The sequence below is a fragment of the Monodelphis domestica genome, chromosome 3 (genome assembly GCF_027887165.1).
Source record: "Monodelphis domestica isolate mMonDom1 chromosome 3, mMonDom1.pri, whole genome shotgun sequence".
Lineage (NCBI taxonomy): Eukaryota > Metazoa > Chordata > Mammalia > Didelphimorphia > Didelphidae > Monodelphis > Monodelphis domestica.
Window position 1 is genome coordinate 334,465,961 of NC_077229.1, and position 16,369 is coordinate 334,482,329.

A 16,369-nucleotide genomic window follows, 5' to 3' on the forward strand; every position below is an offset into this window, starting at 1 on the left:
TATTACCACACCCTCAATTCCAAATCCAGCTTTGTTTCCAGAGCTACTCTTTTTTGAAGTCTTTGTTTCAAGACTTTGTAAAAGGCTCTAAAGCAGGGGTCCCCAAACTTTTTACACAGGGGGCCAGTTCACTGTCCCTCAGACCTGTGGAGGTCCGGACTATAAAAACCTAACCCTAACCCTAACTGGGCTACACAGTGCAGAATCCCCTCCCCCAGATTGCTGCTCACCATGCTGACAGCTTCCATTGTGCAGCCATATAATCCTTTGCTTGGCACCTCATTCCAAGGTGTGGGCTGGATACATGGCCTTTGGGGGGCCCTGCTCTAAAGCTTTCTGTCTCTCATAACAAGCTGAAAACTTTCAAGTTTTCCTGGAACGGTAGTGTCAGGGAAAACCATAAGTTATCTATATTATCTGTTATTTGTATTTATTACATTATAAAATAACCCTTCTGTCTTAGAATTGATAGTAAGTATCAGTTCTAAGGAAGAACTGTAAGGGCAAGGCATTTGGGATTAAGTGACTTGCCCAGGTTCACAGAGATAGGATGTTTCATTGATTGAACCCAGACAGAGCTCCTGTCTCTAGGCCTGGCCTGGCTCTTTATCCACTGAAGTACTTAAATGCTCCCAATTACTTTTTAATCTGGTTCCAACCACAGCATTATCCTAGAGTATTTTGGATTTCTCCTATACCCCCTTTAAGTCTGTGTCCCTGTTATATCCAGCTCTTCTACCCCATATCTCATCCTTAAAATAGAATATAAGCTCTTTAAGGGGAAAAGTTGTTATTCTTAGTTCCCAGCCCCAGTACTGTGCCCTATATAGTAGTTACTTTAAAAAATTGAGATGATTTTTAATGTAGAAGAGGACAGAGCCAGTTGAGGTCCATTTAACAAGAAAGGGAATTATACATTAGATATTTCAGCTCAATCTGAAGATAAGTTTGTTTAAACTTCCACTGAGGAATAAGTTTCTGGTATAATCAGCTCCACTGTCATTGAAGGTATTCAAATAATAATCTATTGGGACTTTTTTTTAAAACCCTTACCTTCCATCTTGGGGTCAATACTGTGTATTGGCTCCAAGGCAGAAGAATGGTAAGGGCTAGGCAATGGGGGTCAAGTGACTTGCCCAGGGTCACACAGCTGGGAAGTGTCTGAGGCCAGATTTGAACCTAGGACCTCCCATCTCTAGGTCTGGCTCTCAATCCACTGAGCCACTCAGCTGCCCCCTATTGGGACTTTTATGGAAGAGATTCTTGTGGGTTGAATGTTCTATTAAGTTGGGTGTTAGTATTTTTGTGATATGGACCTCTTTGGCAGTCCAGTGAAGTCAATGGACTCCTTTGTTTTTAAAAATTAATTTAAAATTTTTCTTTATTTTATTCCAGTAACAAATCTACACATAAGTTTTCCAAGGTTACATGATTCACGTTGTCTCCCTCTCCTCTTCCCTCCCCTCCCTCTCCTCTTCCCTCCCCTCTCCCGTAGTTGACAAGCAATTCCACTGCATTTTACATGTATTATTACTCAGAACCTATATCTGTATTCAGTTTTTAATAATCTTTTAAAACCAGAACCTCAAATCATATACGCAAATAAACAAGTCATAAATCTTATGTTTTCTTCTCCATTTCTACTACAACAGTTCTTTCTCTAGATATGGATAGTTTTCATAAGTCCCTCAGCATTGTCCTAGATCATTGCATTGCTGTTTGTAGCAAAGTCTATTACATTTTATCATCCCACAATGTTTCAGTTACTGTGTACAATGCTTTGATTCTACTTATTTCACTCCACATCAGTTCATGTAGGTCTTTCCAGTTCTTATAGAAATCAACCATTTCATCATTCCTTATAGCACACAGTGGTATTCCATCACCATCATGTACCACGATTTGTTTAGTCATTCCCACATCCCTTTAGTTTCCAATTCTTTATCACCACAAAAAGCATAGCTATAAATATTTTTGTACAAACAGGTTCTTTGCCATTTTTTGAAAAAATTTCTTTGAGATACAGACCTTTTAAAACCATGTGGGCGTAATTCCAAATTTGTCTTCCAGAACGGTTGGATCAATTTACACCTCCACCAGCAATGCATTATTTGTCCCAATTTTGCCACATCCCCTCCAGCATTTGTCATTTTCCTTTATTGTTATATTGTCTAGTCTGCTGGGTGTAAGGTAGTATCTCAGAGTTGTTTTGATTTGTATTTCTCTAATCAGGAGGGATTTAGAACACTTTTTATATGATTTTTAAAAAATGTTTTTAATGGAACCCTTTTTAATTTTTATTTCAGATTTTATTTATCTTTTTAGTCAATTTAGAACATTATTCCTTGGTTACAAGAATCATATTCTTTCCCTCTCTCCCCTCACCCTACCCTTCCTGTTGCTGATTTGCAATTCCACTGGGTATATTACATGTGTCTGATCAGAACCTGTTTTTTTTTTTTTTTGCACTAGGATGTTCCTTGAGTCTAATCATATCCCCCTCAATCCATGTAATCAAATAGTTGTTTTTCTTCAGTGTTTCTACTCCCACAGTTTTTCCTCTGAATGTGGATAGTGTTCTTTCTTGTAGATCCCTCCAGTTTGTTCAGGATTACTGCATTGCCACTAATGGAGAAGTCCATTACATTATATTGTACCACAGTGTATCAGTCTCTATGTATAATGTTCTCCTAATTCTGTTCTTTTCACTCTTCATCAATTCCTGGAGGTCATTCCAGTTCCCATGGAATTCCTTCAGTTTATTATTCTTAGAAAATGGCGCAAAAATAAAAAAGAATGTTAATATATTGAATCTGTGGGAAATAGGTTATGTTCTTTCAACCACCAAAAAAATGTACTTTCACTAAAGAATACTAAAGACTTGCATATAATTATAAGAAAATATTAATTCTGTAAGCATGTACTTTCCCTAACACAATAACCATGAAATAACCTATAAAATGTAGCATGCAGAACATTCCCTCCTCCCCCTAATTATTCTGGGGCTGTTTGTACTGGCATCTGTAAAAATTAAAATTAGATCTCAAATATTAAAATGTTATATTTTAAGGGATTTATTAATGATCATTAGAAATCAAGGAATAAAGAGGATACAAAACAAAAACCACGTGCCCATGGCTGATTAGCCCATTTAAAATCCCCATGCTTAGCTTACCACCACCACTATGCTGGCTGCAAGCCCAAGAAAGAGATGGGAGAGGACTGCCCATTCGCTAATATCCTCTGTCTACAGGAAGTATGGAACAACAGGAAGTCAGTGGGCTCCGGGGAAATGTAGTTCTCTTTTAGGGTAACAGATTTTCAATTATATACATCTCAGTTTTTAAAACCATTTATTTTGAGACAATATTCATTTTTTAAAGCACATGAAATCTATAGTACCATACTTTCCTTCTTTTTACAGATGCAACAAATCTATTCCTTAATACCAAACTCATGGGGCCAACAGTAGCTATAGACATTCTATCATGCAGTTTATCTAACACCTCTATTTTCTCACTAAGTTACAATACTGACTTCACATGCTTGTGCTTAGAACTCATAATTGCAACATAAAACTTAATTTTAAAGGCAAATAATGAAACTAAGCAGTGAATGCACAGGGACCTCTTTACAACAGGTAGAGTGAACAAGATCAGTATAGTTCCAGTAAGGTAACAGCTACTCCACAATTTCACATTAGGTATAACTGTTGAGGATTGACTGTACATACAGGATCAGTTGGAGATAATCACTAGGGAAGAGGGATTGGGAATTTTTTTTTTATAAGTGGGATGTTAAACTTACATTTGAAGGACGAGATAAGGACGGAGAGTATTCAGGATTGTGAGACAGCCAGTGAAAATACTAGAAGTCAAGAGATGGAATATTTTGTGCAAGGAATAGCAGGCCAGTATCATATCAAAGAAAGGGGTAGGAGTAAGGGATAAGAAGACTGGAAGGGTATGAAGGGCCAGATTATGAACAGCTTTCAGTGCCAAACAGGATTTTAAAATTTTGGTCTTAATGGTGACAGGGGATCATCAATAAAGATTTGTTTAAATGGGCTTGGGGGATGAAGAGTGTTTACGTGGTTAGACTTGGACTTTTAAAAAGATTGTTTTGAGAGCTGAGTGGAGGATGTACTGGAGTGAGAAAAGACTTGAGGCACATAAATGTTTTTAAATGGCATAAAGGAAAATATAATAGAAAAGGAAATGCTCTAAGTTTTTTTTAAAAAACTAGTTCCCAGACTTCAGTAAAAACTTTCTTTAAGATTTCATATAGTCCTTACTTTATGTATACATTAAGGCAAGAATTTGGACAATATAATTTATTAAGCAAGGCCATTTTTTTTTTTGCTAGGACCAGTGTTTTTAATAAGATGACAAACCTAAGTTCATTTGTGGGATTTCATATTGTTGATTAAAGAAACCCATAAGATAGGTAGCTTATTTCTCAGTCTTGAAAATTAGGACAACTCAAAGGATAAAATAAAAATGTATTTAGTTGTCACCGTATTAAATATTATGGCTGAAAAGGCTAAACAGTTTAACCAAGTAGGCATATTGTTTTTACTTTTCCTTTGTCTCTTTTGTTCTTCTTTCTTAGCCTCAGGAGCCTGCTTCCCATTTGCTATAAATAAACTGTATATTTTTTGGAATTGAAGGGCTTTTTTGTATTTTACCCATGCTTAAAGTATATACTGAAGATGACCACAAGTGCAAGAAGCATGTTACTGTTTAACTTTTAATGTTAGCTTATTATTATTAAGTTCTGGACTTAGCAATATTTGTAAAAATAGTCATTTGAGTTACTTATCAAAATATCCTTTTTTGGAAAAAAATTATATCATTACAGAACAAACAACTAGTATTATATAAGGCATGTGTTTTAGCTATATCTATTCAAAAGTGATTTCCTTCTCTCTCCCCTTTCTGTTTCCCTCCTAAACTAAAGTTACCTAAACTCTTACAACTATATTTGGCTAGTAGAGGCAGCTGATAGCACATTGGATAGAGTGCTAGGCCCAGAGTCCCAAGTTCATATTTGGCCTTCCAGCACTTAATAGTTGTATGTCCCTAGAGCAGTCACTTAATGTTTGACCCAGTTTCCTCAACTATAAAATGGGGATAATGATGCCTAATTCACAGGGTTGTTGTGAGGATTAGATGAGATGATTTTTTTTAAGGCACTTATCTTCTTGCTTTTCGACCTCCCAACTGTGGAAATGTTTAGCAGTCCTTTCAGGAGCAGTTAAATTGGCTCAGTGAATTGAGAGCCATGCCCCAAGATGGAAGGATCTGGGGTTTAAATGTGACCTCAGACTATACCTGGGCAAGTCACTTAACTCCCATTATCTGAACTTTACTACTTGCCTGCCTTGGAACCAATACTTAGTATTGATTCTAAGATGGAAGGTAAGGGCTTTTAAAAAATAATCCTTTCCAGGAGAAGCCCGAAATTTGTCAAAAAGTTATAAATTACAGGGGTTTTTTTGTGACTAAACTTCTCCAACTTGAAAGAATTATAGTTTTTTGTATGGATAATTTTGGATTCTTATATATTCATTGGGCAACATTACGCATTAAAAAGATAATTTTGAATTTTGTTTTTAACATTTCATTACTTTGTTTTTAACATTTTATTACTTCTTGCCACATTAGTTCTAAATCTTGTCTGGTTTTTAGAGCCAATCTGCCTTTTCAACCACACACAGTAATATTCCCCAACAGCATCCTTCAGTCTTGTCAAGAGTCTGTATGCCTTTCAAAATAGATTGCTTCGAAAAATTTCACCCATAATTTAATGCTCAGACCTGATCTTGTATCATCCATAAACACTTCTACCTTTTATGCTTTTTTTCTTTCCTGTCAACATTAATTGCAATTATAATCTATGAATTTAATAATCTTTAATTATTGATCCATTTATGTCCATTGGGGTTCCTTGGCTAGGGTGGAAGACCCTTCTTCTTGTTGAGTACAAAGTAAATATGCCATTAACATACATATGAAACTAAAGGAAGAAAAATGCTTTGTGAATAACAGTGCATTCTGTATGTCCTTTTCAGATTTGGATGGTGCTCTGCTTTCAGGGCCCGACTGTGATCGGAACATGAATTCAGGTTTGCTGGCTGAAGCTAATTCAAGTCAAGATGGAGGTGATGCTGGTAGGTACTAGGTGCAATTGGAACTTTGAAGGTGATATTAAAGGATCTGGAGAATAACTATGTATAGATTAAAGAGGAGAGAGGTGGATTAGCTTTGTTCTTGTATATGTCACTTGTGACTTTGAGATTTTACCTTATTTGTATACTAGTCATCTTTATAATAACTACAACTCATTAGGGATATATTTGCAGGTAACAGTATAACATTTTACTATAAAGAATTGATTGCTATTTATGTTTAATTTCTCTATATTGAACAAATGACTAAAACTAAAATAATGTTCTGTTATGATTAAAAGCATTCAGAATTTTGTGCTATTTTAGATGCAAGTAAATTTTTTATTTACAGAGACAGTGTGATTTATTAGATAGTGTTGTATTATCTAGGAGTTGGTAACCCACCAGTTCAAGTTTTGCCCCTGACACATTCTGGCTATGACCTGAGACATGTCAACCCCCCCCCCCCCCCACCTGTCCCCCAAGAAGTTCTTTTTAAAGAATATATTTGCAGAGACATTTCTGATCTGCATTGTTGGAGGGGATTTTCTTTCCTGATGTGCCCTAAATCAATGGAATCAGAAGTTCAGACGTCCTTCTCCCCCCCCTCTATATTTATATTATGTTATATTATAAACTAAATATGCAAATTTATGGGAGAGAAGGTATTTGGAGAGGCAGTTGTATAGGAAAATTATATGCTTTATGGAAGTTTTTAATGAGATGAAACAGTGCCAGATTAGATAAGAATGATTTTTAAACCATAAATCATACTAGAAAAAAATATTTTGTTTGAAAGTATGCATGTATGCATGCATGTGTGTGTTTTCCTAGCTTGGAAAAAACTTGCTAGAGCTTGCCATATTCACCCTTCAAGAATCCAAGATCAACTCCATTCTGTGATAAAGCACTATAGTGCTTTAAGTAGAGGAGGCTATCTGCATAAGTACAAATTAATTAATATAAAGCTCCACTATATCATAATAGAATGAGAATATACATTCTTTTTTATACTGGGTTGTTGGAATGCAGATGCCAATTGGTTAAATTCTTGTTAGTTTCTTACATTTAAACAAGTATTGCATGATTATGTTAAGGTGATTAGAAAGTTCTCCTTAAGCAAAGAATTGGAAAGTGAGGGGATAACTATCAATTGGGGGATGGCAAAGTAAGTTATATGATCATGTTTGCTATAAGCAGGGACCTAGGAAAAACCTGGAAAGACTTATACAAACTGAAGCAGAATGAAGTAAGCAGAACCAGGAGAACATTGTACACAGTGATAGTGTACAATAAACATCTGTGAATAACTTATTATTCTTAGCAATACAGTGATCCAAAATAATCCCAGGAGGACTCAGATAAAAAAAATACCATCTGCTTCCAGAGAAGTACTGGTGGAGGATGAATCCAGACCAAAGGAAACTTTTCAGTTTCTTAGGTTATTGTTTTTTTTGTTCCGTTTCCTTCCACAAAAGGATTGATATGGAGAAATGTTTTACATATATGTACATATAAAACCAATGAGAGATTGTTTACTATCTGGGGAAGAAGGGAGGGAGAGAATTCAAGACTCAATATCATTTTTTAAAATGTTGGAAATGTAATTGAGGAATTGGGGGGAAATAGTCAAGGCACTTTGCTGAGTACTGAGGATACAAAACAAGACAAAAACATGGTTTCTGCCCTCAAAGGAGCTCACATTGTTTTCAAAAGCAGAAAAGTAGTTAAGGCAGAATGAGAAGAATATGATATACTTTTGCTTACTTTCAGAGGAGTGATGATCAAAATTCCTCTTTAAATCCTCCAGCTTCTTTTTCAACACAATGGGTTCTATTTTACAGATGAGATATAGGTTGAGGGATGTGGCTAGATTAACCCAAGGTTGCCCAATAAGCCACTCACTGAAGTAGATAAATGGAGAACTTCAGTTCTTTCAAATAGACCAAGCCAATAATAATATATGTTTGGGGGTTCTGGCTGATCCAGGGTGTACTTGAACTTAGTTGGAAATTATTTTGTTGTTGTTGGGGGAGGCAGCATGGGTAAAAATGGAGGCAGAGCTTTTTGGTCAAGGTGTTTTTGAGCTGTCTGGCACATGCTAACATGTCTTTTGGGAAAGAAGATTGTAGATATTATTTATACCTGATTATTTCAAAAAATCATTATTTCTTGTTTTAATAAGAAGTTACAAGCTTTCTTTTGTAAATATCTACAAACTTTTCTACACTACCATGATGACTGGCATGTATATTGGCTTGTCTTTCCCTTCTTTTCTCCCTCTCTCTTTCCCTTTTTTTTAACTTTAAGAAAATTGGATCAGTATATTCCCCAAAAGTGTGATTTGCTCTGGTTTTAACATTCTTTCAAAAATAGATAACTGATAGGATTCTGGTGGTCTTGTGTGTGTGCACATGTGTGTATACACACATGTGTACACCTCCCCCCCCCCCCCCCCCCCAGTTGTTGGATTTTTTTTTTCAGTACTCTTTTGGATGAAGTTTTTTGGGGCCTGTAGAGTTAAACTCATTGAAACCATCTAGGTGAGACCATGTCCTCATTTAGCTCAGGTTTTAACTTGAAACATTTTAATTATATTTTTCCAGTTCAAAGATAATTTTTGCAAATGAAGGAAGAAAATAAGAACTGAGTAGCTGTATAGGTTACCTTTTTATTCTTTATTGAGATAAATTTTTTGTGAGTTTGACAATTCTCTTTGGACAAATGTCCTTTGTAAAATTTTAAATGATTAGGCAATACTTTTTCTAAAAGCCTTTTGAAGTAGACTGCTAGGATACTTGTAGAAGTCCCAAATTGTTTGGCTGTATCTTTGCTTTGTGTAACTTGGTTTGATTTTTGGTGGAGAGAGAATTCCAGCATGTTTTTTTGAAGTTTTTCCAAGAGCTTTTATTGTACCTCTAGGATAACAAGGGGCATCCTTATACTCTATCTCTTACCTTTTTGGAAATACTTCTATTTTTTTCCAGTTATAATTAATGCTAGCTTTTGATTTTAGCTAATGCTGCTAATCACATTGAGTAAATCTATTTATTCCCTTGCTTTTAATAATTAATATAAGGACCAGAGGATAATGCACCAGTCCTGGAGACCCGGAGGACCTGGGTTCAAATTTGGCCTCAGACACTTCCTAGCTTTGTGACCCTAGGCCAGTCATTTAACCTCAGTTGCCTAGCACTTGCCATTCTTCTGTCTTAAAATTAATGCTAATATAGAAGGTAAGGGTTATTTTTTAAAAAATTAATATTAATGCATGTTGTATTTCATGAAGGCTTGCTGTATTGATAAATTATAATTGGTTTTGTTTTAATACCATCTTTATAGTTTTTCTTACATAGAACTATGTCTGGATTCCTGGTATTTAGCTGGTCATAGTGAATAAACTTGGTCAGTATTCCATTAGCCTCTTGGCTAACATTTTAGTCTATATTTTCAAATCACAATTCGTTAGTAGTATTGGTATATAGTTATTTTTTTTTCTGCTTTACTTTCCTCTAGCTTAAATATCATATCAGGAGTGTTTTCATCTGATTTTTGGCAGTGTGCCTTCTGCAAACAGTTTTACATAATATAGAAGTTATATTGTCTTTGGACCCAGAGCTTTTTCTTTGGGAATTCATTTATAGCTAGTTAAATTATTATTCAGAAATTGAATTCCTTGAATTCCTTTTGTTGTTTTTTGAAACCAAGTATTTTTTATTTTTGAAAGGTTCATTCTTTTTATTTAAATCTTTATTTTTTCAAATGATTTTTGACATTCCCACAGCAATACTGCTTGTTTTTCCCTCTACCTATACCTAAATATCTCCTCTATAGTTTGAGAATTTCCTTGAGTTTATTTTAACTACTAAATTGCCTTTGTTTCCTAATAATTTCTAGTTGAATTAGAAATCCTCTTCTAGAACTACTTTCATATCCATGCCACCAGCTCGTTGTGTCTCTTTGTGTTTGTTCACTTTTATCACCTACACTTTGTGTATATATACCCAAAGCTGAAAATAAGGGTTTAATTGCTTCCTTTTGAGTTTTCTTTACTTGGAATTGCTGGTCCTCTCTTTGTTTCCAGGCTTTCTTTCCATCATGAATAGCATGAGTCCAAAAACCTGAGAGGGTCCTCAGTTCAGCAGCAAATTTGAAACATCCTTGTAGCATAAAACATAGATTAAATAACAGCTTCTTCTTCTAGGAGAGGATTAAATATCCACTAAGGTACATTTGTCCTCCATCAGCCCATGTAACATGGGCTGTGCTATTTCCATGCTAAACAGATCTGAGTATGAATTTCAAATATTAATATCATCTGTGTGTATATTTTGAAGGTAAAAATGCTTTTCAAAATAATATGGCTTTGATGAAATATGATACCTACATTTTTACCAAGACATGATATTCTCAAATCAAGATTGTGATATTTCTTGGACATGGGCAATATGGGAACTTGTTTTGTTTTACTATGCCACTTGTTACAAAGATTTTTTTTTTCTTTCAGTCAGACAACAGGAGGGAGAGATGGAATTGACTTTTTTTAAATGAGGCTAGAGAGTCCCAGAGATAAACTTAAAAATATTGTAGTTAATGTGGGGGGTGGGGAGACAACTTTTTGATGCTCAAGCTACTCCTGCCTATCTTGATCTATCATATATATAATTTCCCTCCACTTCTGGTTTGTCTTTTTGCATCCCAGCTAATGCCCTCTTACAAGTTTTTTTTTTTCTGTTAACCCATAAATTACCATATGAAATTCCATAAAAAGTGTTCTTCCTATGTTTTATCTACTGTGGTATCTATTTTAGCAAATCAATATGGGCAATTTTCTTCCTTCCATTTTCAGATTAGAAACTTGCTTCAAAATAGCAAGGCTCTATGCAACAATGTTTTTACTGATCAGGTGCATTCCCTCTTTTGGCTAAATTCCACAATTTTTATATTTTAAGCTATGTTGCAGAAAATCAAATCCTTTTATAATTTTTTAAGGACATCTTTTTTACTGACACTTTTTTTATGTCACATTCAATCCTAAATGTATTCTTTCTCCTTTCCCTCCTAAATGAGCCATTCTTTATAACATAATTTTTAAAAATGCAGTTTAGTTGTATAGTTCAAAATTCTTCATGTTGTGAACTGGGCAGAATTCATAGATAAATGATTTGTACAACTTTACACATTAATCTGCTTGGAAGTGGCTCTGATAGTAGACTACAGAGAAAGTTCTGAATGATTACTATCTGAATGAGTACTGTCAAAGCTCTTAGGTCACCTTAAATTCCTTGTTTAGAAATGAATGAATAGGAATAGATAATTTTTACCTCTGACCTCCAGTGAAAGGAATGAATCACAATAGGCATGATGAAACAACAGCAAAAAAAAAAGTTCAAGTTAACAAAACAATGTATAGTTATGCATATTTTAAGCTATAATTCTTATTTTGTAAATATAAGATACATTAAGAAACATTTCACATGTAACTCAATGAGTAAAGATCAAGAAACTGCACTACTTGATAATTTACAAGCTGCAATACTTTCAACTCCCCATTTCAACAGGCAAATTCTAGGACTTTATCAAGGTATAAAGCACCATTTTTATTGTTTATTTTCTGCTGCAATAGTTTGATCTGAGAAAGGGTTGTTCCTTCCCATTTCCATTCCCACTCTCTTCTGTGCCATACTCTAGAGTTGAGGCTTTCCCAACTTGGTACTGCAGGCAGAAGAATAACCTCAGAATGGGTTACTATTTATTATAGTTTTCTATTTCCTAACCATTTAGCATGTAAACTGTGCTATCTTTTTTTTTAAATTAGATTGCTCTTTATGCATTACTGACAAATTTTTTGAGCATTGTGCTCCCAATCCCATTTTCCCTATTGTTCTATGGTTTTTGTTAGGTGCTTTTTGCATAGCATGGTAACTTATAGCAGAAGTTGCCTGCAGTCACTTTTTAAAAACCTATACTTCTTATTGCATTTTATTTATTGTATCCTCTTGTATTTATTACTGTATTTTTTAATTACTGTATTGTATTTATTACATTTGCATGGCTCATATGAAACCAAGCTTTGTTTATTTGTATGTAAAATCAAGAGGGTAATATTTTCAATACTTTCTTAACATAGGGTTGTTGTGAGGAATGAAAATATTTTGTAAAACTTAGAGCATTTATGGTATGTATTTGTCGGGGGGGGGTGTCTTTATTTTGTATTTGTACCTCAAAGTTTTATTTTATTTTCATTTTTTAAACCCTTACTTTCCATCCTGGAATCACTACTCTGTATTGGTTCCAAGGCAGAAGAGTGGTAAGGCTAGGCAATGGGGGTCAAGTGTCTTGCCCAGGGTCACCCAGCTAGGAAGTGTCTGGGGCCTGATTTGAAACCAGGACCTCCCATCTAGAGGCCTGGTTCTCCATCAACTGAGCCACCCAGATGAACCCTCAAAGTTTTTTAAAGTTGCTTCATATTCTGACAACAATTCTTATGATATAGCAGTAAAAACCTTGTTTTGCAAATGAAGGTGCTAAGATTCTGAGAGGTTAGGTGAGCATAATGCTTGGTGAAAATCCTCTGGCATTAAGGGCCCCCTTCCTGGGAGGATTTAGTGTTCTCCTGTTGATCCTTACTTTCTATGACTAGATTTATAATACCATTCTCCCACAGTATAGAAGTGACCAATAATAGGCTGAATCCTTGTCCAGGTACCTAGTTTTATGTTTTCTAAGCAGAGGACTGGAATAGCCAGAGACATCCAGGGAAGACAACCTCTTAATAAGTTTGGATGTTGAGAATAACAAAACAGTGAATCAGTTCACTGTGAAGCTTTATTGGCAAATAGGAAAGGAGGTGTAAGTGAAGGGGACCCTAATATACAACTCAGACACTCTCACATGAGCATGACTCATGTTATAAAGGATAGTGCTGCATTGGGAAATACAGAAACACAGGGATCTATTTGGCAGGAACAGCATGCTCCAGTGGGAAGATGCGCTCTCACTAGAAGGGTGTGCTCCAAAGTTCCCTTCTGAGAGCAAGGTTCTTATATTCTGATATACTCTGATTTGGGGTCACCCCCTGGAACAGACAAATTTGCAAAATGTTATCTTGGGTTTATCAGAGAGAAAAACTGATAATGGATGGAATATTTAAGGGGTTTGTGTTTCAGGGAGAAAAACAACCTGGTGGTAGACAAAATATTTTGGGCACACAGATGTGCTAAACTTAGAAAAATTATTATTGTCAGTGTTTTTCCATTAGTATGTTCTATAAGCTTAGTCTCCCTGAAGGGGTGACCATAATGATGGCAGTCAAGACCATCAGACCTAATCTTATAACAATGGTTTCCATGCATAGATTCCATAAACTTCAGTTTCTCCTTAAGGGGACACTATCATGGTGATTTCAAGACCATCCAGCTTATTGTTAATCTTACAAATGGGAACAGTTGGGGAAATTCAAGATTTAAGACTAGATCGTAGAATATTATAATATAGCTGATTAGCCGTGGCCAGTACAGCTAGAATCTGTTTGCTAAAATCAGTTCAATGATTTCAAGTTAATCATGCTGAGATCAAATAATCATCATTAGCTTTCCAGCAATACAGCATTCTCCAATTTATTGTTGTCACAAGTTTTCCCCTCCAGTGTTAGAATTTCCTGTCTTTCATGTTGCATTCCCATAAAATATTCAGGTTTTTTAATTTTCTTATTGCTTTAGATATCTTTATTTTTTGTAATACTAGGGGCACTTATGTAAACATTAAAACATCTTAATTTGAATTATATCCAAAGTAGTTATACCAGGAACAAATAACATTCTCAGAGACAAGTTTTAGAGATCAGTAGTTCTGTCTGCAAGTGGAAATTACAATTCTGATTTAAGTTTTTGAGCATTCAAGGCTAAGAGGATATTTTGTATCATATGCTCAGTTCTTAATCTAGAAAACATGATTTCACTTGTACAACAATGATGATGGGTAGTTGAAGTGAAACATTTTAATTCTTTTCCACTTTTTCTTGCCTGAGTGAATGTGCTGAGTGAAGGAAATTCTGTGAGTTGTACTTCATTTCCTGGCATTGACACCTCTAGTTTCATTGCTGAGCCCATGTAAATCCATTTACCTTTCTGAGAAGACACAGTGGATTAAGTAAAAAAAAGCTATCCAAATTAGCAAGCAGTATTTTTTAAATTTATATTTTACTGTGGTAGATACTTTCTCCTGTCCTATCACTCACTCTATACTATCTGAAAAGCAGATTTTTAGAATATCAAGGCATGAATTGAGGTTAATGAATAAGAGGGTAAAATCTTTTTTTTTGAGAGTAAAAGCTCAAAGAGATTGAAAGAGATCAGAAAGTATGATCATAATGTTCATAATCTGTTATTTAAGTGTATTTCCTGGAGAAAAGGCATAGTAGCTCTAAGGACACACAAGTTCCTTGATAGGAAAGTTCATTTTAAATCTTTGGTAGTACATACTTTAAAATAAACTAACAAAATCAATCTTAATATTCTCCCTTTTGACTCAAAGTTTTATGGGAGTGTAAGAAAACTATGAAATGAGATATTTCAAAGCAGATATCCAAAACCCTAGATTTTTTATCAAGTCATTTCACCATTGTTTCAGTTTTGATTTTACCAGAGCTTCAGGATGAGAAGTATCTTTTATATGTTTGATATGAATATTACCATAAAAATATTATTAATGTATAGATGCTAGATTCTCGTTGCAAAATAACAACTTAATACACTTTGAGAATACCACACATACCTTCCTTTAGAGAGGAAACCGTTTGTTTTTGTGAAAGAAGGAAGAATTATTTTATGCTTTATGACTTCCTTTTAATTTTCATTTGGTCTGGAGATTGGCTATGTACCTGTCTTCCTGACCAGGCCCCAAAGGACCGGAAATACAATGGACATTGCCTTTTGTTCAGAGGCAGAAATGTAAGTATATTACTCTTATGTTTGATTATAGATATAGGAATTGATATTGGAAAGGTATTTCTTCTATAATATGATGACAAAACTGTTAAATATTGTAGCCTCTAAATCCTCTTATTTCTTTTCAATTTTTTTCTTTTAATAGTACTGTGGTTTCTTATTTTTCTGATGAATTTTTATTGGGTTCACCACTATGTTCATATAATAAATAGGTATCTTACTATAAAGGGCAATACTCTCGATTCTCTCCTTTGACATTGCCACCACTCTAGCCCTCATTCATGAAGTCTGGAGTTTTGAAATAGTCTGATGATGGGTTGGCCTCTGTCTCTCTAGTCTCTTCCCCAGTCAAATCCATCCTTCATTTAACCACTAAAGTGATTTTCCTGAAGCACAGGTCCAATCTTGTCAACACCTCTCCCACACACATCCCTACTCAATAAACTCCAATGGCTTCCTTTTGCCTCCAGGAGCTTTATTTGGCATTCAAAGCCCTTCATGACTCCCCAACCCCCCCCCCCCCCCAACCCCCCACCCCCACCCCCAGCCTTAGACCTTACTTCTGGACAAGTATTCTTTGATCCAGTAACGTTGGCCTCCTGGCTGTTCCAGGAAAAAAAGTCTCATCTCTTGGCCTCAGGCATTTTCTCTAACTCTCCCTTATGGCTGGAACACTCTTTCTGTTACTGCTGATTTGCTTCCTTGGCTTCCTTTAAGCCCTACTTAAAATCCTACCTTTTACTGGAAGCTTTCTACAGGAATCCTTTTAATTCTAATGCCTTTTAAAATTATTTTCTGTTTATGTGCATTCTGACTTCTCTTTTGGATTGTGAGCTCTTTGAGGACAGGGACTGTCTTTTGTGACTTTTTTGTATCCCCAGTACTTAGCACAGGGCCTCATTGATAGATTATCAATGTCTCTCCTAATAAGGGATCATATCTCTTAATACTTTCTCCTTTCATTAGACAAATTTAGGGTCTGAGCTTCCTACTTGGTTCCTCCTTAAAATTGTCAATCCATTCTAAGGGCATTTGGAGTTTGACAAAGTAAGTGCAAAGTATTTGGTACATATTGTCCTACTTTTGCAGTTCAGAATAACAGGGAGGCAGAGTTGTATCTAAAATCTGTGTTCATTTTAAGTTTGTGCTGGGATAATGTTTTCCATTTGGGGACACTGACTGGTCAAATCAACAAATATAGATAACTTGTAATTAGTGCTGGACATGGAATAAGAAAGACCTGGATCCAAAT

At 35.2% G+C, this 16,369-nt stretch overlaps 1 protein-coding gene across 1 annotated transcript in view; it reads left to right on the forward strand.

Moving 5' to 3' along the window:
• Positions 1-16,369, forward strand: part of ZBTB10 (zinc finger and BTB domain containing 10) — a 59,911-nt gene that overhangs the window by 28,289 nt on the left and 15,253 nt on the right. The window contains exon 3 of the mRNA XM_003340602.4: positions 6,074-6,172. Within this exon, the coding sequence (XP_003340650.2) occupies positions 6,074-6,172 (99 nt within the window). The remainder of the gene's footprint in view (positions 1-6,073; positions 6,173-16,369) is intronic.